Raw genomic sequence first — 27,668 nt, forward strand, 5'->3', positions numbered from 1 at the left:
AGGCAGCGTAGTCCTGGAAACAAATCCTGGCCTGGGAGACAGACGACTCTGACTCCAATTCCACCTCTTAGGGAGACAGAGGGAAGGCAGGGAGATAACTTGAACCTCCATATAGTTTTTAAATGAATGACACAAACTGTCTTTACATGTAATTGGGAAAAAAATAAAAGACTTCTTTAAAAAGAGGAAGAAGAGATAACAAATTGAAAGTGTAACAAAAACATCTAGAAAAACCAACAAGTTTTTCAAAACTTAACTAAATGCTAAAAAAAATATCTTGGAAATCAAAGAAAAATTAATAGAATTGGAAGAAAACATTTGATTAACAAATAAAGCTAGGACCCATTTTAAAAAGACAAAATAGAGAAACCATTACCTAACTGTGATTTTTAAGAGAAGACAGAGGAAAGGGGGAACAGAAAAAGCCAAAGCCAAAGTGTAGGGCTCTTTCTTTGTTAAAGGATCACATGCCATTTCTCATCTCGATGCCCTTACGTTCTTCACCACTGCCTTCTTCAAGCTTCAGCTCAGGTACCATTTTCTTCAGGTCATTCCCAGCCCCTCCAGGTGCTAATACCTTCCCTTCTAAGGTTATCCTTGTATATCTGCATGGTATGCATCTTGCACATAGCTTCTCTTTTTTCTCATTTTCTTTATAATCTCTCTACCTAGCACAGTGCTTGGCACATAGGAAGTGATCAATAAAGGCTTACTGAATGATTGACTACCATGCTGCTAACAAAGCAGAGCAGTCCCAACCTTATAACAAATCAATTCAACAAAGTGCCTACTACGTGCCAGACACTGAACTAGGTGCTCAGAGTAGTGAAAGGGTGACAAAAGTCTAGGCCCTCAAGGAATTTATATTCCCCAAGAAGAAATAAAACAGATAGACAGAGAGATGGATGGATGATGGACAGACGGACAGATGAATGTAAAATAATTTCAAACAGCTAAGAACTGTAACAACTGAGGGAAATAAGGCTGAATGCTTGGAAATCTTTATTTTTACAGTGTGTCTGTGTCTGTGACAGACTTAAAGTCGCCAATGTAAAGTATTCAACCTTTTCTCCCACAGGCAGCACCTAACAGAAGGCACAGAAGGGAAGAAATGCACACAGGATGTTGGATTTTCTGAAGACAAAGTGGTGGGTGACCACCCAAGATGGACCAAGTCAATATGGAAGACACACACCAGAGAGAGATTAACTTTAGAGGAGACCATCTGGAACAACTCACCTGTGCAGAAGCATTCATGGCCAGGCTCTCCTTGAAGTTCATCCTCACCTACTTGGGAATAGATTTTGACTTTATAAGAAGTGCCCGGGCTCAGGTGTCTGATGGTAGCATTCCTGACACTCAGTGTCCGGTTGATGGCTGTTGATCCTGGGCTGGCAGACTCTCTCTCAACAAGAACGATGAGATAGGTGTAGCCAGAGGAGGCACCGTCGGTTTCTTGCCAGCTTAATGTTACCTCTGTGGTACTAATGTTTGAAATACTGATGGCGGACACTGGACTAGGTCCTTGAAAAATAAAGGGTAGTTAGTTAACTAGAATTCCAGAATCACATACACTTGTGTTTGGTTGGGTTTTTTTTTTTCACCTCCTTAAGCCCTCACTCACTTCTCAGGCCTCTGCAATCTGTATCCCAACTCCCATCCCTCTAGTGAATCAGTTCCCTGACCACTGATCTTTCAATTGCCAGATTCAATGGCCTTTGCTCAGTCCTCATTCTACTCAGTTTCCTGAAGTGTTTGATGCCAATGATCCAGCCTCCTCCTGGATGCCCCTCCCTCCCTTGGCTTCCCGACCAAGTCTCCACCTCCCTCCCTGACTGCCTTCTTAGTTGCCACTGCTAGATTACTAACCATCCCCTACCACCTTAGCATGGGTGTTCCTCAAACAACCAGCCTAGGCTCTCTTCTGTTCTCTCCCTCCTATCTCCCCTCTCTCTCCTCCCAAACCCCTCCACATCTGCTCCTATGGATTCCAGTATCATCTCATTGCAGATGGCAGCCCTCATCTCTCTCTAGGACTCTAGTCTCAAATCATCTGCTGTCTCCCAAATAGCTGCCCCTCCAAAGAAAATACAATCCCTTCTCCACAGTTTCCTATTTTCATTGTGAGCTCCAACATTTTCTCAGCCATTCAAGTTTGAAACCTCAGTCATCCTTGACTTTTCCTTCTCCCTCACCCACAAATCAAATCAGTTGCCAGATCTCCACCCTATCCCCCCTCATCCGTCTCCTTCTCTGCATTCGCTTGGTTTCTACCCCAGTTCAGGCTCACACCACTACTCACTAGACAACCATAATAACCTCCTTACTGGTCTTTTTGCTTGCAGTCTCTCCTCAGCTTTTACCTTGCTGAAGTTTAGAACTCCCAAACTCAAGCCTGCCTCAGTTTCCCCAGCAGCAGGGATTGTGTATGTGTGTCTGTCTGACTGTCTGCCACCACATCCAGACCCCAAACCATTTCCTAAGGCCCAAGCCTGTTCATGTCTTTCCCTGGCTCCAATGCTTTCCTTGGCTCCCCATTACCTCTAAGACAAAAATGTCACCTCCTCATGCTAGCTCTAAGACCCTCCACCGCCTGATTCCTATTCACCTTCCTAGTTCTCCTCACTGTACAGAGTCACATTTCTCAGCCCACCCATGACTGGAAGGCACTGGGTGAAATCTTCATAGCTGCCTCTCAGAATTCACATTTTCCTTCAAGGTTCAGCTCAGATGTTAACCACTCACGAAGGCTTCCCTGAGGGCTCCATCCTGAACCTCATTTGTTAATGACCTCCCACTTCAGTTTTCCTAGGATGAAGTCTTGTTTGAGTAGACGTTGTATACCATGCCCAGGAGAAGAAGGATGTAACCTCATTGAAGGCAGGAATACATTCGTCTTTATATCCCCAGGGCCCAGTCCAAGACCCAGCAGCTATCGCTTAATGAATGTTTGCAGCTTCTCTCACCCAAGTGAAATCTAGCTTAGCCAACCTAATTTTTGTGCTCTCAAAATCATGAAGTTCTCAATTAAGGCTTTTGTGAGGAAAGATAATCTGGGAAACTCACTTGTATACACAACTTTTGACGTTGGACTTCCTTTCGTCTCATTTCCTACTTCTGGATAGATGGTAACATTATAGGGTGTACCCGGTAGTAGGCCTCCAATGGTCTCTTTCAGGAAGTGAGTTGTAGAGTTAAAGACCCAGGATCCATCTGTTTCTACCAGCAGGTGATAACGATACCCTAGGGATGCGCTGTCCCTGTTCTGCCACTTTAAGTGTATCGCAGTTGTGTTTACACTCACTACTTCAATGTCTGAAATGGCATTCGGTTCTATTTAAAGGGAAATGAGGAAGAGTAAAAATTAATGTACAGATGAACATAAATAGGGAAAAAAATTACTCCCACTATCACCCCCTCACCCAGCCAAGAGGTGGCATAGGCAGACCTTGATCCTGCATCTTCTCGACTTCCCAGGCTGCCTTTCCAGTTGCTCCCCTACTGTACTCATTCCCCTATGGGATTGCCCCTGGGATTTCAATTATACTTGCTACAATAAAACCTTTTCTGAGGAATCTTGGTTAACAAATCCTCTCTCCTAGGGCCTTCCTCTACTGTTTCATCGTGGTCCATTGGAGGTTCTGAGGGAGGTATGATGAGCTCTGGTAGGTCATGTAAAACTTCAAAAGTCTTCGAGTCTGGACCCAAGGACAGATTCCATGACCACCCTCTGGGGAGACCTGCTGAGCTACTCTCATAGAAAGTAGTCACTGAGAAGCCAGGCATCAGGCAGAATTTTTTTTTCCAAAGAACAAGCAGTTCCTAAAGGTTGTTTACTAAGTCCTGGGAGGTACTGCAGTGGAAGAGGCAGCACCTCCAATAATGAAATCTTGGATCCTGGAAGCACTTAAGTTACTAAGCGCAGCTACGTCTTAATAAAGAAATTAAACAATAAGTAAAAAGATTCTTTAACACTCACCAGTTGCTTGTTCCAGTTTTTGAGAGACTCCTTCCCTTCCATCTGGTGCACGAGGAAATATTTCAAAACTATAGAGTGTCCCGGGTGTTAAGTCTGCAACTAGAAACTCTTTTTCTTGGTGTGTCACATTTATGGAGAATGAATGATTTGTGACTTTTTCAACAAGGATCCTGAAAGAGGAGGCTTCGCTTGTCCAAATTAAGCTGATGCTGGTGGTGTTGAAATGCTGCACTCGAAAGTCAAGGACCTGATGGGGTGCTGTGGGAAGGAAAAAGAAGTCATAGGTCACTGACAGTCAGGGAACAGCTCAGGCGACCCAGGCTGAAACTCCCTGCACTCCTCACTGTCTGGTCACTGGCCTGAGGACCATGATGTGGGTCTGCCAGATGAACGGCCACATTCCAGAATCTCAGAATGGAAGGGGCCTGTGAAGCCCAACCCATACCAAGGTAAGACTCCCTCCCCTACAACATATTGACAAGTACTTACCCAGTCTTGGCTCAAAGCTCCCCCAGGACAGGAAACCCACAAGCATCCTAGACTTCCCATTCCTCTTTGGGATAGCTCTTCTCACCACCTCTACCACCACCACCACCATCATCATCGCTGTTCCTATTATTAGCACCTCTAACTTTTTGTGGAGTTCCAGTTTATCATCATCATTAATCATTAGATATAACAGAGTCTTTCTTGACATCAAGTCTAAACTTATCTCTTTGCAACTCTAACTACTGCTTCTAATGCCTTCTTGTGGAGCCAAGAAGACTAAATCTCTTCATTCTTTCACCTATCAGGCCTTCAGATCTTGGGAAATAGCTATCATGTTCCCTCTAAATCTTCTCTTTTAAAGGCTACACAATCCTAGTTCCTTCAACTAGTCTTCAGATGGCAGAAACTCAAGGTCCTTCACTATCTTGGTCATCACATTCTGGACAATCTCTAGCTTAACTTCCTAAAATATGGTGCCCAGGAGTAAATGCGTTAGAAGGAGGGGGTAGAATTGGGGCCATAAACAACCAGGGGCAATCTAGACTTCTTAAGGCATTAGAAACGTAACTCTTAACAAGAAAAATCCTACTTCTACATTCGACTCAATCCAATAAGCCTTTACTGAGTCCTGACTATGTATCAGGCATCGAACTGGGGACACACATACAAAAAAATGAAATGTCAGAGTATTACAACTTTGCTTCATTTTAAACATATACATTCCAGTAGCCCATTGGCCCCATGAGGGCTAAGACTATTTCATTTTTATCTTTGCTTACCCAGCACCAAGGACAGCGCCTTGTGCAGAGCAGGCACTTAAATGTTTATTGAATTCAATTAAGCAAACAACATGTTATTTTGAAAGAACTAGATTTTTGTAAACTAACTATCTCGAATGGATTTTCTTCGGAATGGGAGCTAGCCTATCTGTTTTCTACACATCAGGTAAACAAGAAGATGGAGAAAAAAATGATAATACAAAACAGAAGGACCAACTCGACCAGAATTCTTCCAGAAAAGGATGCAAAAACTCCCTGAGGAACATCCTCTCTCTAGGTCAGTTCACATTTGGGGCTACACTTAAGACTCTTGCTTAGGTTTTCTTTTTCAGCACTGACATGTTCAACAGCAGGCACAAAGAGATGAGCCACTGGTCAGAGGACTTACCTGTGTAAGCCTGGGTAAAAGCTGGCTGGCCTTCAGGATCTTGATTCCTTTTAGGATACACTGTGAAGTTGTACAGTGTGCTGGAATTGAGCCCTGTGATCGTGACATGGGTACTATTAGAATTCTGGTCGAAAGAACCGGCATCCCCAGCAACATGTATTCTATATGTATAGTTGGATGATGAGTTATCACTGTTCTCCCAAGTCAACATCACTGTGGTGTCACTGACTTCCTCAACTCGGACGTTAACCACTCGACTGGAATCTGTTGAACATGGAAATGGGCAAAATTAGCCATGTGACCAGCAGGATCCTCAGCACATGTACCCAGTCTGATACAAGGTATTCTCTTGTCAGGTCAGTGCTCACAAAGGAGAAGCAAGAGCATGAGGCTCGAAGTCTGAAAACCTGTGTTCCATCAGTCAGTCTACAAGCATACTTTAATTGCTTATTATCTACCTGGCACCATGTTAAACACTAGGATACAAAGAAAATCAAAAACACGGGCTTAATTTCCACTTCTGATACTTATTAGCTGTTTGACCCTGGACAAGTCATTTCATAGGGCTAAGCCTTAGTTTCCCCATCTGTAAAATATAAAAATGGCCCCTGCTCAAAAAGAACTAACATTTCACTTTGGGAACATGATACAAATAAATATATGAGCATTGGATCATAGACTTGGAACTGGAAGAGACTGTGGAATGCAAGTGAAATTCCTTCATTTTATGGTTGAGGAAATGGAGACTAAGCATGTGGAGTGATTTGCCCGAGGTCACACAACTCAGAAGCTTAAGGCATGAGATGGGAATCAAGGTCCTCTGACTTGGAACAATGTTCTCTCCACAACTAAGAATACAAAGAAATGCTTCTCTTCTAGGAATGCATGCTAAAAAGCATCCCACCTAGGCAGTGAGGTGGTCCAGTGACTAGAGAACTAGCTCCGGAGTCAGGAATCCCTAAGTTCAAACCCAGCCTTGGGAAACCTGAACAACTCATTGAACCTCTCTCAGTTTCTTCATCTTTAAAAGGTAGATAACAATAGCACCTACTTCCCAGGGTTACGTTGAGAAAAAAAATGAGATCCTATTTGTCAAATGACGCCAATAGGTGGCTCAGTGGACAAAGTACTTGTCCCAGAACTGGAACCTCAGGCACTACACAGCTGTGCTACCCTGGGCAAGTCATTTAATTCTGTTTGCCTCAGTTCCTCATGCACAAAATGAGCTGAAGAAGGAAAAAGCAAACCGCCCCAGTATTTTTACCAAGAAAACTCCAAATAGGCTCATGAAGAGTCAGACACAGCTGAAAATAACTCAACAACAACATGTCAAATGATTCTACGGACCTTCAAGGACTATGTAAATGCTATTTATTATTATTGAAAATTACCTATGTAGAGGAAAGATTTGAGAAAAAAGAGACAGGAAGCCAAGAGTTCAATTAAGAGGCTATTGTAAAAGTCCAAGTGAGAGATACTGAGGACTGAAGTAGGGTGGCAGCTGCATGAGTAGAGAAGAGAAAAGGTCAGAACTGGAGGGGGAGGGTAAGGGGGTGTTGTGCAGATGAGAACTCTGTGTGAAATAAACAAGAACCAAAAATTGATTACATGTGGGCATTTTGGAAACCTAACATGAATTCTGGTCCTCATCTGGATGTCTGTCTACTTCTGTATGAGTTAATATAGAGGAATTAAAGCTTACTTGTCCTGAAGATTCTCATTCGAGGGTCTCCTTCAGTCTCATTGGCTGCTTGAGAAAAAACAGTGACCTGGTATGAAGTTCCTGAATTTAACCCAATAACATTGACCCTTGTATTTCCAGAGATCTCTTCAGCCAACTTGGATCCCTTTTGGAGGCTACACTTGTGCGCCAAGGTGTTGGCTTCAAAGGTTGACTGAAGTGAGTCATCTACCAGGCTAATGTCTGTGCTGTTGACACCTGTTTCAAATGATACAAAAGGTCATTAACAAAAGCAGAGATGGTTTCTTGTTTTCTCTTGGCACCTCTAAAGTTAGCATGCCTTAGCTTTCCAAGGCATGCACTGAATGTTGGCAATTGCATTTCCTCAAGCACTATCCCAGGTGATGTCATTAGAGTATGATTATGATTTTCTTTCACACAACTTCATATCAAAGAGATTTTTTTCTGTCCCTCTTGATTCCCAGATCTAACTCCCTTACCATCTCAGAGGTGGATAGAACATTTCTGTACAAGTGGGTATTTAGTGGACTGAGTATCCCATTCACATGGTAACTATATGAATATTCACGATGCTCAACACATAAAGCTTTCTGAGTAATTTGACATTTAGGCAGTAAATTTAATCTTAAGGAGAGCCAAAAGATGAAATAGTTAGAGAACAGTTGGAGCTAGGGGTTAGGAGTTCAAAAACTAAAATTCTAGTTTGACCTCTACAATCTGGCCCAAGTCATTTTACTCCCCTCTGCATATATCCTCACTGTGAAATGAGTGGGTTAGAAGAGCCACTCTCCAGGGTTCTGCCCAATGCTGGTTTCCTACAACCTAAAATCCCTCCCAGATCTGACCTTCTCTGTTCCAAATACTTCCACTCCCAATTCTGATCTTTCCACTGTAACATCTAACTGACATTCTATGTTCTAAGGGCCCTCCTTTTGACAGTCTATGAAAATGCTTCATCACTTTGTACCATCCCTTTAACACAAGCCCTCAACACTTATCACGTGGATTATCACAACAGCCTACTGGTAGGTCTGCCTCAAGTCTGTCCCCATTCCAGTCCATCCTCCATTCAACCATTACAGTAACTTTCCTAAAAGTGCAGGCTTAACCATATCGCTCCCCTACTCAATAAACTCCAGTGGTTCCCTATTGTCCCCAGGATTAAGAACAAAATGCTCTGTTTGGCAACCAAAGCTCTTTATAACCTAGCCCCCTCCTACCTTTCCAGTCTTCTTACACTTTACTGCCTGACAACTACTCTTTGATCCAATGGCACTGACCTCCTAGTTGTTCCACAAACTAGATTCATCTCTTAGCTCCGGACATTCTCTCTGACTGTCCCTCATGCCTGGAATGCTGTCCCTCCTCAACTCTGCCCACTTCTCTGGCTTCTTTTAAGTCCCATCTAAAATCCTTCCTTCTACAGGAAGCCTTCCCAAACCCTTCTGAATGCCAGGTCCTACTTATCCTGTAAATAATTTCCTTTGTGTATGTGTTATCTTGAAGTCAGGAAGACTAGAGTTCAAATCTAGTATCAGATACTTCCTAGCTGTGTAATCCTGGTCAAGTCACTTAACCACTATATGCCTCAGTATCCCCCTACGAAAATGGGGATAATACAGCACTGATCTCTCCAGAGTTGTTACGAGGATCAAATGAGATCATATTTTTAATCATTTTTCAAGCCTTACACCATCATACAAATACTGCTATTGGTATCACTGCCATTTTTACTATTTTCCTCATCATCCAAAGCCAGTTCTTGTACAAAGGGGCTCCTCTGTGCAAAAAGCTCCCAAAAGAGAACAGTTAATTAAACAACCCATCAGGGCCAAAGATGGCTGCCTGCACTGAGGGCCATGGAAACATTTTTAAATGTTCACAGAGAGTAATAGAAGCCAGTTCAAAGGGAAGCACAGACAAGCAGGACAGTTTGGAAAGTGGTTGGATCTTTTTTTTTTAAGTAAGTGGTATGGAACAGAAATTCATGATACAGCCCTCTATCTGCTCTGCTCTACATGTGCAAATGCTGGGGTTTGTGTTTAAGTTCAGCACAGAACATTTTTTTTTCAATTTTTTAATCTTAATTTGGTTGGTAACATGTGGCCATCTGGTTACTGTTGAACCTCCTGAGCAGACTTTCCACCCTTTTCATTTCACCCTTTCAATTCCAAGTTACCCTGATCTCTGGGGAACAAGGGCCTTCTCCATCCTGAGGCCCTAATATGATGTTCAGTGTTATGTATCAGAGTTACCTACACTTCATGACAGCAGGGCTGTGTCATATCTAAACTGTAATCTCCCCTCATAACCCAGCACAAAAATGTGTACACAGCTGACCCTAGCACTCCCTACAGAAGCATGACCCTGAGGACACTGTACAAGCTCGGTGTCAGGGGTTTCAGAAAGTAAGCAAGAACAGTTATATCTCTCTAAGTCCAGTCCCATCGTGTTCTTTGTTGAATTTTTCTCACTACCACTATTGTCATACTCCCTTCCTCAAATCCAACCTCCTGCCTCAGTCTCACCTGAGGAGAAGAGGTTCCATAAGAAATAGCACAGAATCCAGTTCTATGACTCACCTGTCCTGCTTTGTGTGGCCTCGGGGTGTCCTTGGGCCTGACAAGGTTCTGGAAGAAACAGAATGAACTGGTAATGGAAACCTGGCTCAAGACCTGAAGTATTAAGTAGCACCTGGGAGGAGAAATTAGTCCCGTCTTCAAAATCTTCCAACAGGATGCGGGTTGCCACAGTGCTGTTGTCTGAATGCCAACTTAGAGTAGCCTCAGTTATACCCACATTTGTGACCTGGAGCTCAGACACTGAATTTGGTTCTGTTTGGAGGAGAGGGAGAGAGGGAGGGAGGGAGGCAGGGAGGGAGGGAGGGAGGGAGGGGGAGAGAGAGAGAGAGAGAGAGATTAGCAATCAATTTCAATTCATCAACCAATAGGGCACCATGTTGAACACGGAAACATGACTGAGCTTGTGATTTCATTGATACAGAGAACTCTTGGATTGGGAAACCACTTGGACCAATGCAGCTCTGCAACCTAAAACCTTAGAAAGCTGCCCAGAGCGCTGAAAGGCAAGTGACTTGCCCAGGATCGCCATAGCCTATTTATGTCAGAAGCAGAACTTCAACCCACATCTTCCTGACTCTGAGGGTGGCTTTCTAACCACTCTGCTACAACACTTCCCTCCATGAGGAACCTAAAGCCCTCTGCTCCCTCTGTGGCATTGCCAAGCCGCATAACGTGAGTCAGGCCACATTGAGAGCATGAGGGTTCATTCCAGGAGCACATGCTGGAGGGCAGCCAAAGGAAGGAGATCTCAGGATCACGACATGGAAAGATTGCTGACAGGAAGGGGAGACAATTAGCCCAGAGAACAGAGGGCTCATAGCGGGAGAGGTGGTTAACCTCATGGCAGAGATTAAACTTGTTCTGTTTGGCCCGAGAGGGAAGACCTCAGAGCAGAGGCTGCAGAGAGCCTGATTTCTGTCTGACATTTAAACACATAAGCATATACACACACACACTCACTCACTCTCACAACTTCCTACTAGACCTAGCTGTCTAAAAGCAGACAGGGAACCAGCAAAGCTTAAAGACATCTCTCCTCCCCTCCCCCACCAAGTCTTCCCTCCTCCAAACTAAACAGCCTCAGTTCCTTCAACTAGTCCTGCAAGCAAACATGAAAGATATTTTGTAGGTAATAATTGCCAGAATCCTATCAAGTTTCTGATTAAGTCTCTATTTCTAAGTCAAACTTTCACACATACATACACACAAAAAAAATAGGCATCCAATAAACAAATCCATGACTGTGCTTTTTCTCTATCACAGGAGAGGGTTCACTCACGAGGGGGAACCAGGATATTTCAAGAGACAGCCGCAATATAAATATGAAAGGCACCATGAAAACTTTTTTGAACATTAAAATAAAAACCTTACTGTAACAACCTACTGAATGAATCCTCACAAAGAGGCAGGGAGAAGAATCACCCTGGATGAGACAGTAGAAATGAGTTGCGATTGCCTCAGGCAGAATGACTGCCCCCACGAGGAGATCCAGGATCCATCCATGTCAGCCTTTCTGTCCAGCTTTCTGGCAAAAACGCATCCCTCTTTAGCAAAAGCATGGCCCTGGCACCACTGAAATGGCCTGGTGCAGAGGGAATGAAGGACCAAGGTGCCCCCACTCATAGACTGAGAGGAGTAATTAGATACTGGCAAACCTCTAGGTGCCTGATCCACACAGCAACACCATCACTGGCTTCCTTATTCCTTCTCTCATGGTCTGAGGGTTCCTTTTCTTGACTTCCCCAACACAGGGTTGCATCCCTGCTTACCCGCCAGCCACCTCCATGTGTCTCCTATTTTAGGTCTGAGACCCTCCTTTGTATGACTTAACAACAAGTCTAATTAAGGTCTAGTGCTGTTAGCATGACTGGCCTGTCTGACTTCTATGAAAGCCCCCTTAACTCCCGCAAACACTGGAAGGGGCTGGCACAGAGAGGGAGCCCTCCCCATCCAAACACAGACTGAGAACTGAGTCACCCCAGCTGCTTCAGTGTTTTCAACTTCAATGAGACCAGCCTCACTTTTTCCCCCCAGACTTCATGAGAAACCTCTTTATAAATCAGCCAATATGAATGGAGGGAACCCATGGCACAAGGCATCCATTCCCATTCACAGAGGGTCTTAATTATTGCTCAGGGAAAACCGACTTACTTGTCGTGACAGGCACAGACTTCGGGAGTCCCTGAGTCGCATTTTCCATTTGTGGGGAGATGAAGAACACATAAAAAGTGCCAGGATCCAAGTCTGTGACTGTAACATTCATGTGCTGGCTGGTGAGGATCTTCCTTTCATGCTGCTGCTCGTACTGTACACTGTATCTGTACTCAGAAGCAGCTTGGTCCGAGTTATTCCAGGCCAGGGTCACCCCAGTGGTCCCCACACTGACAACTTCAATGTCAAATACCGGACTAGGTTCTGTTTAAGTTTTAAAAGAAAAGAAAGATGATCAGAAACAAAACATGAGAATAAAGGCACGCTCCACATTTAGAAGCCTCCAAGAAAAATATTTCCCCCACCACAAATTAGGGTGTAGTTCTTTATGTCTGCCACTAGGCCAAAAGAATTCCCAGAAAGCTTGCCTGGGATTCAGTTTGATTCCATTTAATTCTGTAAGAGCTTACAAAGTGATGCAGTGGCCGCTGGGTAAAAGCTTACAGAATTAATGTGAATGAGGGCTGCAAAGATAAAAATGAAGGCAGTTACTGACCTCAAGAAGCTTCCATTCTGTGGGAAAAAAACAACATCTACCCAGACAAATAAATGCAGTTCTATACAAAGATCATTGAATCTAACCCTTTCGTTTTACAGATGAGGAAACTGAGGCCCAGGCAGGTTAAGAAGTGACTTGGCCAAGGTGACACAGATAGTAGGTGGCAGAGGGGGGATTTGAACCCATGCCCTCAGATCTAGAGCCAGCTCTCTTTGCCCTGTAGCACAAACAAATAGGAAGTAACTGGGGATGTGAGAGAGATGAAAGAAATCAGCCAAGTCCTCACGTGGGAGACTCATCAAGGAGACAAGCCTTGACAGGAACCAAGGATTCCAAAAGGTAGCGATGAGGAGTAACATTCGAGGTACCGAACTAACCAAGGTCCCACAGGCATTCTACATGAAGGGCCTTCAATGCACATCTCAGACATGAGGAGACCAAGACCCAGGGGGAGGCACGGACTCCAACCCCAGCTATGATGTCCATATAAGAAAAAGAGACAGATGGCAAAGAAGAAAAGGAGCTCTGGGATACAAAACCAATCTATGGAGCCCAGCTTAGGAGCCAAGTCACCATGAAGCCCTCCCTGACCTCCAGAGGAGCCATCCCGCCCTCCTTCTTTCTCCTAGTACCACATGGGCACCTGTCCTGGGTGACTCCACTCTATTTCTGCCACCCCTAGCTGGAGGACAAAGTTCTGGAGGTCAGGAACCCTATTTTATTTCTCATTTGGACATCCTAACCCCATGGTTCCGTTCTCTAATCTGGGACATTTCTGGACCAAAGGGGCTCTCCCTGGCCACCTCCCTTTTTTTCGTACTGTCTTCCTCATTAGAACAGAAGGTCCTTGAAGACAGGGGCTAGTTTGTCTTTGACATTTGTATCACAAGTGCTTACAATAGTGCTTGGGACTTAAATGCTTTAGTATTCTTTCCTGAACCACCCTCGCCCCAGCCCCTAGCATGGCCCCTAGACACACACACACACACACACACACACACACACACACACACACACACACACATACAGAGCCCCAAGCCATGACCACCCATACCTTCATCTTCCACCTAGTTTCCAACTCTCTGAAGCACTCATGTATTGTTTCTATGATGGCTACCTGTCATTTCCCTCACCTCCCTGTTCTCCCTGATAACCTGAAGGGCCAGGGCTGTCTTATCTTGGCCTTTTTCTTCCCTCCCACACATCATCTTGATCAGCACAGTGCTCTGAATACAGTAGGCTCTTAATAATTGCTTGTCCAAGTGAATGGGATTGCTGAGTAGGGGGTAGATGGACCATGAGAGTTTCAAGTTGGAGCCGAGCTTATGGTTCCACGAGGGTTTAAACCAAGGCCTGGCTCTTCTGGGCAGCAGGAGCAGTCTTTCACCTACTGAATCACTAAAGGGTGCCTTTGCAGATAAAGAATTTGACATCACTTACGTGTTGACCACTTTTTGCAGCAGATACTGGTATCATCCTTCAACTCAATCTGGTACATCTGCCCAGGGCTCAGCCCCCCAATGGTCTTATTCACTGCACCATCAGACTGGATACTCCAGGACACATGTCTACCTCTGCTGGTCACGTTGCTGATGGACAAGTTTTTTGGTAAATCAATCAAGTCAATTTCAGTGGTTGTGGAACTTAAAGTCATTGGACTGCATTCAACACCTGCAGGAAACAAGACCCAAAACAATGGTATCTCCTCCGTTCTCATAGCCATGGAACTTGGAGATCATTGATGGTCACAGTATAATAAACCTCAAGGTAGAGTAGATGTCAGAGGGCATCTGGTCCACTCCCTTCAGATGAGAAAACCAGAGCCAAGAGAGTCTAAGTCCCAAGTAGCAGAACTGGGATTCTAATTGGTCTTCTCTAAACCCAAACAGAAACTTCTTTCCCCCCCTTGGAACTGCCTCTCACTAAGGTAGACTAGCTTCTCAACAGGGAGGATTTCATTAACTGTGAAGCAAGACAATAAGGAGGAAATAGTCCTGGATTCAAATTCCATCTGTGGGTGTTCCAAGATGTTGCAATTCAGAGAAAATCATTTACCGTTTCTCTATGTCTGTTTCCAGATCTATAACGTGGAAAATTAGAATCCTTACAGCATCGATCTTATTGGTTGTGGTAAGGATCAAGTACAAAGTAACCATTACTCCATTTCTATAGAGTTTTGAGTACACACACTCGCTTCACAATAGCCCTGAAATAGACATATCACTGCCCCCATTTTGCAGTCCCACAATCAGTGCATATCAGAGCTGGAAGTCAAGTCCAGGTCCCACAATTCCAAGTCCTATAAGATAGCATGCTAGCATACAAAGCAGTCTGTAAGCATTAAAGGCTATCATTTTGAGCTAACAACCACTATGCCCCAGTGAGGTCAGATAGAGAAGGAAAGTTTTGCTCTAGACAAAAATTGATTGGGGAAAAGTTAAGCAAATTGAGATACGTGGATATAATGGGAATATGGCATAAGAAATTATGAATATGAAGAATTCAAAGAAATTCAGGAAAGATTACCTAAATCAATATAGAGCAAAGGAGGTCAAGCCAAGAGAACCATGTGCATGGTGACTGCAGTAGTGAACAGGAGGATAATAGAGGTCTGGCCATAATACAATTTTCTTGTGTCTCAGCATGGAAGCGGCTAGACCACAGGTGCAAACAAGGCATTCATTTTCTGATATGAATAGTGTATGGATTTATTTACTGAAATGCCTGTCTATGTTGTCAAGAAAAATTCTATATAGGCTGAGAGAGTCACTGTGAAGTGACAGCCGCATTTTTTTAAAAAATCATCAATAAGAATTTTTCCTAAATCCTAATCAGTTGATTGATGCCCCTTCCCCCACTCTCCCCACCCCAGCCACTTTAGCCTCGCTCCTGCATACATCCCAGGGCTTCTAACTGCTTTGTCCTTTAGGTCCGTAGAGCTGCTTTTGGTCCCAGGGACTCAAGCACCCACCACAGGCTTTGGTTTATTTGCCAGTCAGATTAATGAAAAGAGAGAGAAACCATCCAGGAATTCTAAAAGTGTTTACACATAGGCTACTGTAATTACAAAAGGCCACTTGGTGAACTGGGTCTCCTTGACCCTGAAAAGGAAGTGAAAACAGGAGCAAAATCTAGACCTTATTGGTTTTCCAAACTGCAAAAGAAAAGGAGGGAGGAAGAGGGAGGGAGAGGAGAGGAGAGGGGAGGGGAGGGGAGGGGAGGGGAGGGGAGGGGAGGGGAGGGGAGGGGAGGGGAGGGCAGAGGAGGGGAGAGGAGGGGAGGGGAGGGGAGGGGAAGGGAGGGAGGGAGGGAGGGAGGAAGGAAGGAAGGAAGGAAGGAAGGAAGGAAGGAAGGAAGGAAGGAAGGAAGGAAGGAAGGAAGGAAGGAAGGAAGGAAGGAAGGAAGGAAGGAAGGAAGGGAGGGAGGGAGGGAGGGAGGGAGGGAGGGAGGGAGAGAGGGAGGGAGGGAGGGAGGGAGGGAGGGAGGGAGGAAGGAAGGAAGGAAGGAAGGAAGGAAGGAAGGAAGGAAGGAAGGAAGGAAGGAAGGAAGGAAGGAAGGGAGGGAGGGAGGGAGGAAGGGAGGGAGGGAGGGAGGGAAGGAGGGAGGGAAGGAGGGAGGAAGAAAGAGAGAAAGACTCATCTGCCAAAACGTGTGAGGGCTTTGTGATCTCCAGTGAACGTGCATCCCCCTTCATCTCCATTAGGAGGCAGTAGAAAGTGGCCAGCATATTTACAAAAGACAATGGTACTTACAGTCACCTGCAACTGCAATCTGTAACAGAAAGAAAGAAAAAAAGGAAATCAGTCGCACCGCTGGGCTATGGAAAATGCAAAGCAGAAAAAAAGCAGTTGCGAGCCTCCCAGCTGGGGCCGGCGCAGCCTGGCACCGCACCAGGGCTGGAGGCAGACGATGGAGAAAGGCTCCTTTCTAGCTCTAGGTTCTCGGCTCTAGCACTGCAGCTCAGAAATCCATCCCAAAGCCCAACCAGCAAATACTGGAGCATTGACCGTTGGGTCCGGACTTGGAGGCAACGTGATTCAGCACAAAAAGATCTGGCTCTGAAACTGAGGCCTGGTTAAGATCCCGGCTCAGCCACTTACACCTGTAGCCCCTTAGAAAAGTCACTCCTCTGGCTAGTCCTCAGTTTCCTCAGCTGCAAAATGAGGGGGCTGAACTAGAGGACCTCTACATTCCTTCCCAACTCTAGATCTATGATCCCATGACCTCCAGCAGTTCCCATTCTACTGATTCAGTGGATGGTCCAAGAGGGCCCTGCGACAAATGCTTTCATGGCCTCTTAAGCAGCAAATACATGCAGAAATGATGAGTCCCAGGGATGTCACAAAACATTTCTTTGTTGTTGTTGAAAGGGGTTTGAGGAACAAAAAACACTGGGAACCTCCTGAGCTCATTCTTCAATGATCTAGTCAAACCCCTTCCTTTAATAAGCCAAGGTTAAGAGAGGAAAAGTCACACAGGAGAGGTGTAGCAGAGGTGGCTCCCAGTCCACCACTGCTCTGCAGTCAGCCTACCTGCTGCTCTCCTCCCTGGCACAGCACCATCATGGGGGCAGAGAGAACCTCGGGATTCATTTCCAAAATATTAGCCCAGGGAGATGGGAGGTAGAGAAAAACCTTGACCATGGGAAAGAGATAGATGAACTCAATGCAAACCACTTCTGGTTCTCACCATATTTCAAAGGATCCAGAGCAGAGTGTGAGAAGAAACCTCTCCCCCCCTTTACATTTTTGAGTGGACAGAGCTGTAGCTCTCCTCAAAGCCAGGCGGATCTGAGTTCAAGTCCCACTCTGACCAAGGGCAGCTGAACGACATGGGCAAATCATCCAAGCTTTCAGCGTTTGGGGGCCATGCCAAAGTCCAAAGGCAAGTCCACGAGGCTCCCTGTGGGTGGCATGTTGACTTAGAAAATCACAAATTCCCTGGGCTGCATTATACTTTCATTTACTTTGTTCAGTATTTCCCAATTACATTTTAATCTGCTTCAGACCTCACTCACTACTGAGCAGCTGTGGGTTTGACTCCTTCTCTAGACAAGCTGCTAAGAGGATGAGGAGCAGAGAAGGTTCTAGCTTCCACCAGCAATGGGAGGGAGTCTCCTCATCCAGGAGCAATGGCAGGCCAGGCATATTCAAATGGATCTCTGGTCTCATTGACTCAGGAGTTCCCTCCTACAATACAGATGGATTGCCATCCCTGGGACTCTTCAGCACATAGTCCCTAAAGGCCACTCCAGGGTTCTAACTCACCCTATGTCCTGGCCCCTGACTTGGGAGGTACCAGCGGAGTCATCCCTCATTGGCCACATGACTGACCATCTTCTCACACATTCTCTCTCATACATCCTGGCAGAGCAGCCAAGTCCATATTCCCAACGTGCAGAACAGATCATGTCACTTACTTAGCTCAAGCAACTCCCGCTCACCTTAGAATACCAGGCTTCCTTTAAAGCCAAGTTCAGGGGCCACCTCGTACAGGAGGCCTGGCCTGATCCCTGCAGTGGTTAATATTCTATGACCTTCCAATGCACTTTGTATTTATTCCACATCTATCTTATCATACATACTAAGTCATGTGCACGTTACTGTTTTGTCCCAGTAGAATATGTTAGTTCCTTGAAAACAGGGACAATTTGACAATTTTGATTTCATCTTTGAATACACAATGCCAAGCCTAATGCCTGGCACATAGTAGGTATTCAATAAGTGCTTGCTCAACTGAATTGAAACTGACAATATTAAATTTACCCTCCAGTGGGGGGACAGACTCCCCATTGCCTTATTTCCTTCCTCCTATCAGTAGATGGCAGCAAGTGATGCCGTTTAAAATCAATGAAATGAAAGCAGAAGTCAGAGCATTTTGTTACTGCCCGGACCTGGGAGATCAGCTGGCCATACACTCTCATTGCCAGACATGAGGACCTTGAACCCCAAAGAGGTCAAGTCACTAGCTCATGGGATCAATGAGACCAGAATCACAGCCTTCAGACCCCTTCTCGTAATCAGGTTTGTAAATGCATAAAATATAGTCTTACAAAATTCCAGTATAATTATAAATTATATTGAAATATAGTTATCAAAATACGATTAACAAGCAAGTTCACAAACCTCCCGTTAAGAACCTCTGGCCCAAATGATCTCTGAGGTCCTTAAAGAGGTGACAAAAATTTGCCCAAAGTTTTAAAAAAAATTTGCCACCACGCCTCCACAATCAGTCGAATGAAGGCCTGACTTCCCTACATCGAGTCAGGAGCAGGGGTCAAAGCAAATCTGTACAAGGGGGCACTTTCAAACACTCAAGTGTTCTCACACTGCATCCAAATGTGGCAGCAGAAGGAGAAGTTGGCGGGAGGCCTTCCCCGTAGCATTTCCTGTAGGGATGGCTTCACTTACTTCCCCTTCAGAGGGGACCCAAAGAGCCTCTGTGGGTTAGGAGCAAAGAAGGAGCCCTTCCCCACAAAATCCTCATGCCCCAAAACACATCTTCAATGGCCAACACATACAAGTTTGCAAAGTTCTGATGGTGAGACAAGGGACCAGAGTGAAGGCTGCCATCCAATCCCACCTTGGCATGACCTCACCACCACTCACCAGTCACTTGAAAGTAGCTGCTTATGCTGCCAGCACCTCAGGAAGCTGCTCTTGCCTAAACAGAAATCCCATCTATGTTATGGGATCCTCTGGCCTTTGTTTGAATTCCTCCAGAGAAGAGAGAACAAACATGGCGCCCCTCCAGCCCAGTGTCCCACTGCACTTTTAGAAGGCTCACTGGCAAAGAAGTGTTTCCCTTCCCCAATCCTAACTCTGCCTCTTGGGAGCATCTCCCCATTACTCCAAGTTCTGCCCTCTGAGGCCCAGCAGAAAGAATTCTGAGCCATCCTCCAGGGTATAGCCTTTCAGATGCTTCCGGAAAGCTCACTCCACTTCCAAGTGTCTTCTTCTGTAGGATATCCAAAATAGCCCCAGTCCCTTTGGCCAATTTTCACATGGCATGGACTCAAGGCCTTTCTGAATTCTGGTTGCCCTCCCCTAGACACTCCAACTGCTCAACGCCTCTCCTAAAGTGTGGTGTCCAGAACTAAATACAATGCTCCAAACATGGTCTGGCCAGGCCAAGGACAGCAGAACTGTCTCCTCTTGAGACCATTATGTTTGTCTTGACACAGCCCAAAATCACATTTGCTTTCTTGTCAGTCATACCACACAACTGACTTATCTTGACCTTGTAGTCCACTAACACCCCCAGATCTTTTTCAGAAAAATTGCTAGAGCAGAACAGACCAGAATGAACTACTATTTAGTACCTCCGAAAAGCCAGTTTCATAGACATGGCTTACTTGTCTGTGGCTTCCAAGTATCCACCTCTGAACCTCACTCTCCCACCACCCAATTTGGCCATCTATGCAAATGTAGAAACCAAGATGGGCCAATAGGACCCAATGGGGGAGGGGAGGGGAAGGGCTGGGGGTTTTCCCTTTACTGACAGTAACTGATAGTCCCCAGTCACAGCGGGGACATTGTGAGGACAAAGTCTGGCCATTGACAGAGTCCAACTCGACAGAATCTGTGGGCCGTGGGGCCCCCACCCTTCTATTTCAGGAGAACAGATGCCCCCTTTGTCTACTCATGCAAACTGGGGGACTTGTCCTCCTTCCCGATACTGGGTGCCTTTCTTCTTTACCTCCTAAGATCCCTTCTTTAACAGGATACTCGAGGCACTCTGTGATGGGGGTATTAGACAGAAGAGTGGAGAGGAAAGGGACCTGGGTTTGAATCCTGACTGGGTGACCTTGAGTGAGCCAATGAACATGGAAGCCTCACTCTCCTTAAGGGTAAGATAAACAATTAATAAGTATAATAAGATACAAATAACACCTGCAGGGACTTGTGTAAAGACTAAATGGGATTGTTCAACCTGCCAATCATTTATTTATCTGCACAATAACTAGATAAGGACCCTGCTGGCCCAACGCAGCTGTGCGCCTTTGATGTTCGCTACATGAATATCAGCTGCTCGTGACTTTTAGTTGTCATCTCCCCCCTGACCATGACTCATCACACACACACACACACACACACACACACACACACACACACACACACACACACACACACACACACACCCAAATAACCTAGACAAAACGAAGTGATTAAGGTGCATTCCAGAGCTAAAAGAAATTCAACAAGCACTTATTAAAGTGCCTACTATGTGCCAAACACCAGGCGTACCCAAAAACCAAGAACAACAAAACCACACACACACACAGCTGTCTCCCAGGGACATCATTCTGTTGGGAAGGGGAAGGCCATCTTTTCATGAGAGTCAAATTCTGCTAAGTCTACAGAATTGCTAATGGTCCATTCTGGCCTCTGGATCCTCCTCTCATTCATACCCGAGTCATGTGAAGTTCCCCAGCTCTACTGCTGCTTGCCATCTACTGTACAAACTCAATGAGAATCTTCATTTACAGAATAGGTGAATTCTCTTCCCTAACCACGTAGTCAGCAGTGGAGTGGTATGATGGAAAGGAGAGAATGCTAGACCTGAAATCTGGATTCAAGTCTTGGCTCCAACATTTATTTTTAAGTATGTTGCTTAAGACAGCAGGACTCAGTTTTCTCCTCTGTAAAATGGGAGTAAAAATATTTGTGCTACATGCTTCACAGGAATTTTATGGGGAAAGTATCCTGAAAACCTTTGAGCCTACAAATGCATGTCTGCCAAAAGTGCATTTATTGAGCACATGGCCTGGGCCAGTCATAGTCTGAGCACAATGGCTCAGCCCCTTAAACTCAAACCTACTCAACAACTCTGTCTTTGTTTAGTGACAACATGGCTACTGCTACTTCCCGGGCTAGAACCCTGGCATCATCTCTGGCTCTTTCCTCACTTTTGAGGTCTCCTATTGCCAATCTCTACAAAGAACCTGGGCTTCCCCCCTCCACATATTCCCGCCAAGTGCCAATCCAGGCTTCACTGGCAGAACTACAAGGAGGGCCCGCCCGCTCCCCAAGGCCTTTGCTCCCCTGGCAGACAGCTCCAACTGTCAAGAATAATTCTTCCATCCGCCAAAGCTAAATCTACCTCTCAGCAGCTCCTGAATAACCACTGCTCCTGCTTCAGCCCTACGGAGAACAGAAGGAAAGGAGAGAAGATTTATTAAGCACCTGCTGTATATCAAGTGCTTTGATACTGTTTGATCCTGACAACAACCCTGGGAGGTAGGTGCTTTTATTATCCCCTTAGAATTGGGGAAATTGAGGGAAGCAGAGGTAAAGTGACTTGGCCAAGGTCACACCAAAGTGTCTGAGGCCAGGTTTAAACTCTATTCCCAGGGCTCTACCCACTGTGCCACCTAGTTGCCTTATAGGACCAAGCAGAACAAGTCTACACTGTCTTCCACAAATACTTGAAAACAGCTCCCATTCCTTCCTTCCCTCCCTCCCTCCCTCCCCATCCCTGCCACATGTGCCACCTGGTCTCTATAAAAGAATTCAGAACCTTTGGGTTATCAATTCTCCGTGCCCTGGACCCCAAGACTGGGCCAGTGGAAGGGTTTCCCAACTGGCCTCTCTGCTTCTAGCATCTCCCAGTCTTTAATCCACCTGGTGTATGGCCCTCAGCCAAAATAATCTTCCTAATACACAGTCCGACCATGTCACTCCTGGGCTCAAAAACCTTCGTGGCTCCCCATTGCCCACAGCGTAAAACAAAAACATCCCAGTCTGGCATTCAGTGCCCTCCATCTGTTTCCAATCTATTTTCCAGCTTTATTCCACACTATTTGTTTCCCTTCAAATAACTCTACACTTTAAACCAATGAGCATTTATGAAGCAACTCCTACATGTCAGGAATTGTACTGTGCTTGGGGGACTCAAAGACAAAAAACATTAGTCTCTGCCTTCAGAGATCTCACATTCTATCTAACATAGTCCAGGAAAAGTGGGTATCTACAATCAGAATAATAGATCTACATCTGGAAGGCCATCCCACCCTCACGAGTCAAGTGAGAACCCGTGAGCCCAGGAATGAGCCTTGTCCTGACTCGAATCCACATCCACTGGCTCTACAGTCAGGGATCTTCCCTCACCTTTACAGACCCTCCCCTACCTTTCCTGCCTTGTTTGCAGACTCATCTACCCTGCCTGGGACACACTATCTCATCTCTGTCCATGGAAATCCTCCTTTCTCCCATGTCCAGCTAGGGACTGCTCCCCCCCAGAAGACTGCCTTGATCTGCCCCTGCTCACCTTGCTCAGCCTCCTCAGATGTTCCCATCAGAATTCCTTACTTCATTTATTAGACAGTAAGATCTTGGAGGGCAGGTCCGCATGCTCCTCTCTCTCACTTACTCCCTCACTACTCACTCTCACTCCCTCACTACACTCACACTCACTCTCTCTCTCTCTCTCTCTCTCTCTCTCTCTCTCTCTCTCTCTCTCTCTCTCTCTCTCTCTCTCTCTCTCTCTTTCTCTCTCTCTCTCTCTCCCCTTCCCTCCCTCCCCCTCTTCCTCTCCCTCTCTCCCCTCCTTTTTAAGCTTAATAAATACGCCCTGAATGAAGTGCAGGCACTCAAACCAAAAGAAAGGCTAGAAATGCCTGGCGTCCCCCCCTCCCTACTCCACAAAGCCATGGGGTCTGCAGGTGAAGCGCCCAGAGCAGTCTAGGTATTAATGAGGAGCTGCATTTCAGCATTTTCCATTCTGAAGGTTCAGGTTTTAGGGATGGCTAATAAGTGACTAAGTAACAGAATGGGTGACAGACAATGGGTCCTTTATAACTCCCAAGCTAAGCCCCCACACAGTGTGACAGGCAGTATTTTTATCCACTGATGTAATTTTTTTTTAATATGCAGAGCTGCACATCATGCTTTTAATCTAACATTTTCTGTGCTAAGGAATAAGCACATTTTCCTTTGTAAAGTCCAAGGTAGCTTCATGCCCTCATTCTCCTCCTCTCAGTCTCCCTTGGGTAAAGGTCAGCAAAGATAGAGGGGACCCGGGTGGAAGCAGAGCCATAGCCCAAGGGAAAGAGCTTAGGACTCGTTGTATGCGATGTTAATCAAGTTCAAAATAAAAAGAAAAGAAAGTGGGGGGGAGGGGGAAGGAAAATGTCCAGTCCCAAGAATCAGGAGACCCAAGGTCTAGTCTTGGCTTGGCCACTAACAGGTTGGGTGACCCTGAGCTAGTCATTGCCCATTTCTGAAATGAAAGGGGTGCCCCTCAAAGGTTTCAGATCCTTCCCAATCTGACATTCCAGGACCCTTTGGCCACTACACCTCCCACTCCCAAACAGAACTGACTGTTGGGAAAAGGCCCATTACTGTGATCCATTACTGGATCACAGGCTAGTCAGATTTGGAGTCCTAACCTTTTCCTCATGAAAGGGAAAAGTGGGCAGAGAGGAGAAAAACCACCTGTGCTGTGACTGTCCCCCGGACACGAAAGCCAGGCAGAGAACAAACACAGGCAGGCAAGGGCTTGGCACTCCGGGCTGGCCACGTTTGCATTTGATATGTTACTAAAGCAAGAAAGCCTATATTCATGGAGAACGATCAAATTTATAAAGCACAAGCTCATAACCATATGACAGACGGGTGAACTGAGGCTCACAGAGGAGAAGTGACTTCCTATGGAAAGTCTCAGAGTTAACAATTGTCAGATCCAGGATTTGAACCCAGATCTCCCAATTCCTGGCCCATGGTTCAACCTGGATCCCCCTAGTTGCTGGCGTTCTCCTAAAGAAAAAAATTACCTTGGTTTTAAAAAAAAACTAGTGTGTATGTATTTTTACCTAGGACATAAGACTTAGAATCAGGAAGACCTGAGTTCAAATCCTGCCTCAGGTACTTACTAGCTGTGTAACATTCATTGAATCACTTAGCCCTCTCAAGCCTCACTTTCTTCATCCGTAAAATGGGGGTGATAACACTAGCACCTTTTCCCCAGGGTTATTATGAGGATCAAATTCGACGTGTGAAGAGCCTTGAGATCCTTCCAGAGCTCTGTACATGCTGGCTAAGATTATCCCATTGACCAGAAGATGCTTGAAGATAGGGTGGCTTTCACTCGTGCCAGCTCCTGGCACCCAAATAAATGTACACTCCACTGACTGAATGACAGTAAATGCTTGGTAAACATCCAAGTGCTAGGCCAGCATCTATATGCTTATCATCCCTGGGGTCCCAGGGAGCCCCATCTCTCTCTGCCCATCCAAGGAGAGAACTGCCCTGTAAGCAAGGGAAGGCAGCTCCCAGAATGGCCTCTCACTGACTCCACATGTGCCCTGCCCCTGCTCACCACCTGGACTCCCAGAGCTTTCTCAGAGGCCCCAGGGGAAGAGAGCTCCCACCTTCAGCCTCGTGCCTTTCTAGGGAGCCATGCTGCTTAGGCAGGCAGGCCCCCATGGACCCCACATCAGCCAGGTCGGCTCATTCCAGCTGCTAACTCTGGAGAACAGCTCTGATCATCAACTGCACAATAACCAACTGCTCTCTGCAGGGCTGAGGGGACCCCAAAAATGAAGGCTTGGGGAGCCACTTAGGGTGCCAAGAAGGCCCATTTGCCAGAGGTCCTCCTTAAATCTCCCAAGCATGGAAATCCAGCCAGCCAGGGTGAGAGAAGGAAAGCACGAGCCTGGCCTCAGCTGCTCAGGGCAGAAGTGACTGTTAACAAGAAAGAAGTCCAGTGGCTCCTTAGTCCAGAAGACCAGGGTTCAAATCCTGCCTCTCTCAACTACCAGCTATGTAACCTTAGGTATTCTGCTTAACCTCTCTGGGCCTCTATTTCCTCATCTGTAAAACAAGGGGATCAGCCAAGATGGCCTTCGAGGTGCCTTCTACTTCTTGTCTAACATCTGACGATCCAGGTTGGAAGGCAGAAGGACACGAGTCATTCTTCCAGACAACCAGTTGCTCCAATTGAGTAGAAAAGCAATCAGCCTCCTAGGAGAACCACTTCAGATGTGTACCACCAAGGTCAAAACCCACCAAATATTGTTCAGAACCCCAGATCACAAAACAGGAAGACAAAAAAAAAGAAAAAAACCTTGGTTTGAAGGCTGGAGGACCTGGCTTGAGTCCCAGATCTCCTACTTACTAGGAGACCTTCAGCTAGTCATCATATGGCCACAGGAAGGCCCAGATTCAAACTCCACCTCAGATATTAGTTAAGCGTATGATCTAGGCTAGTCACTTAGTCCTTAAAGTACTTAGTATCCCCAAGCAGTCTGCACGAGACCTTTGCACAGATGAGGGACAGTGACTGAACCAGTGATTTCATTGATCTAGGACCAGATGTGCCCAGGGAGGAAATTCCCTGGACTAACGCAGGGCAGCCCCTTTGCCTTCTCTAGGAGATGTTGCTGATTTGGGTCCGGTTTCCTCATGTGAAACATAACAGAGTTAGTCTACATGATTCTTAAATTCCCTCCCAACTCCAAAAGCCCACGGTTGCTATGTAATAAAAATCACACTTAGGAGAATAGCTAAACTTTTCAAAATGAGTATTTAAAGCAATAGTGATCATTTTGATAAACTGCTAATAAAAATTCAAATTAAGTGGAAACAAAAAGAAACGCAAAACACAAGAGGCTATTCTGATTGTGAGAATATGGCAAAAACCAGCCCAGTTTGACTGGAATAAATACGCCACATTCAAAGTTACTAGGGATCTTTTGGGAACCTTCTTTGGGAATCCAAAATCCTACAGTGGGGGAAACAACTTAGAGTAGTAGAGGCAGCTCAGAGGCAGCAGAGAAGAGACTGGAGGAGGAAGAAGAGATTTCTGCCACAAGCTGATTTCATGACCCTGGACAAGTCACTTGTCTCAGGGTCTTCATTCCCTCCTCTCTACAAGGAGGGGGTTAGAGAAGGTGATGCCTAGGGCCCCTTTCAGATCGGACATTCTTTTGCCGCTGAGACTCTGATTTCTACCACTTTCTGGAACCTGCTGGCTCATTCTAATTAAAGAGGCAGACGGGAACTGAAGAGACAACAGGACGCAACCCACAGGGACCCAAAATGCAATGACAAGGGAGAAAATGAATCTGCTTTGGAAAGCAAGAGGAGGAGAAAGTCTTTATAACCCGTTTCAAGGTCGTCTGAGGACGTCAGCCTCCTGCTTTGCAAATTAACCAAGAGTGGCCTTTGTGGCCACCGTTTTTGTCCCAGTATAAGGAGCAAGGTCTACACTAGGGCCACCACATAAAAGGCCAGGGTAAGGAGCAAAAACGTCTGTCATTCAGCAGTCTGTAAGCATCTAGAAGACAAAGGCAGTCTTCACCCAACTGGGGAGAAGTGGGAGGGCAAAGAGATAGGACTCAGAACTCCTGGCATGGAAACTCCCTCCAGCCAAGCAGAATAGCAACCTGCTCCCAATGGAGCTTGATACAGACTTGGTCTTAGCTGCCTGGGGGCCCTGAAAGGACAATGAGCCCAGGGTCACAGAGCCAACGTTTCAGAGGCAGGCCTTGAATCCAAATATTCCTGGCTCTGGAGCCAGGTCTCAGCATCATACCATGCTGCCTCTAACTTGGCACATAGTAAAGACTTTAAAAATTCAAGTCTTCTTGAATAAATCCCTGTAACTTAAATGGAATTCCCTCTGCAGTCAATGCCCCAAATGATCTAGGGAGCCACCCAGAAGACCTCAGTGGCTTCCGAGTATCCTGGCCCTCCCGGGCACCCTCTGTACTGTAAGGAACCTGGTTATTTTCCTATCACTTCCACCTGTGAGTAAAGACCAGAGCAGCCAAAAAACCAGTTAGCATTGATTAAAGCAGCATTAATGAGGTAACAAGACCCTTAATTTGCAGATAAAGACTGTCAGAGAGTCAAGTGACCCTTCTCACAGTCCTCCGTTAAATGCCTTCAACCTGAGGAGAAGCAAATAAACAGGCATGAAGGACAGTCGCAGACCCCAAGCTCTGCTGGGACTGCCCAAGCTGGAAAGGGTCCAGTAAGAACATGGAGATGAACCATCTGCCCACTGTGGAACTGCCTTGCTATGCTCTCAAGAAGT

General features: G+C 45.8%; 1 protein-coding gene across 4 annotated transcripts in view; it reads right to left on the reverse strand.

Annotated features, from left to right (window-relative positions):
- The window catches only part of PTPRJ (protein tyrosine phosphatase receptor type J), a 170,248-nt gene that overhangs the window by 21,406 nt on the left and 121,174 nt on the right, over positions 1-27,668 (reverse strand). For all 4 annotated transcript variants that reach the window (XM_072617498.1, XM_072617495.1, XM_072617497.1 and 1 more), the window contains 9 exons: positions 16,382-16,400; positions 14,070-14,300; positions 12,071-12,334; positions 9,920-10,171; positions 7,338-7,574; positions 5,636-5,899; positions 3,980-4,237; positions 3,067-3,333; positions 1,240-1,524 (listed from right to left, as the gene is read on the reverse strand). In XM_072617498.1, the coding sequence (XP_072473599.1) occupies positions 1,240-1,524; positions 3,067-3,333; positions 3,980-4,237; positions 5,636-5,899; positions 7,338-7,574; positions 9,920-10,171; positions 12,071-12,334; positions 14,070-14,300; positions 16,382-16,400 (2,077 nt within the window). The remainder of the gene's footprint in view (positions 1-1,239; positions 1,525-3,066; positions 3,334-3,979; positions 4,238-5,635; positions 5,900-7,337; positions 7,575-9,919; positions 10,172-12,070; positions 12,335-14,069; positions 14,301-16,381; positions 16,401-27,668) is intronic.

The sequence above is a fragment of the Notamacropus eugenii genome, chromosome 6, assembly GCF_028372415.1.
Source record: "Notamacropus eugenii isolate mMacEug1 chromosome 6, mMacEug1.pri_v2, whole genome shotgun sequence".
Taxonomy (NCBI): Eukaryota; Metazoa; Chordata; class Mammalia; order Diprotodontia; family Macropodidae; genus Notamacropus; species Notamacropus eugenii.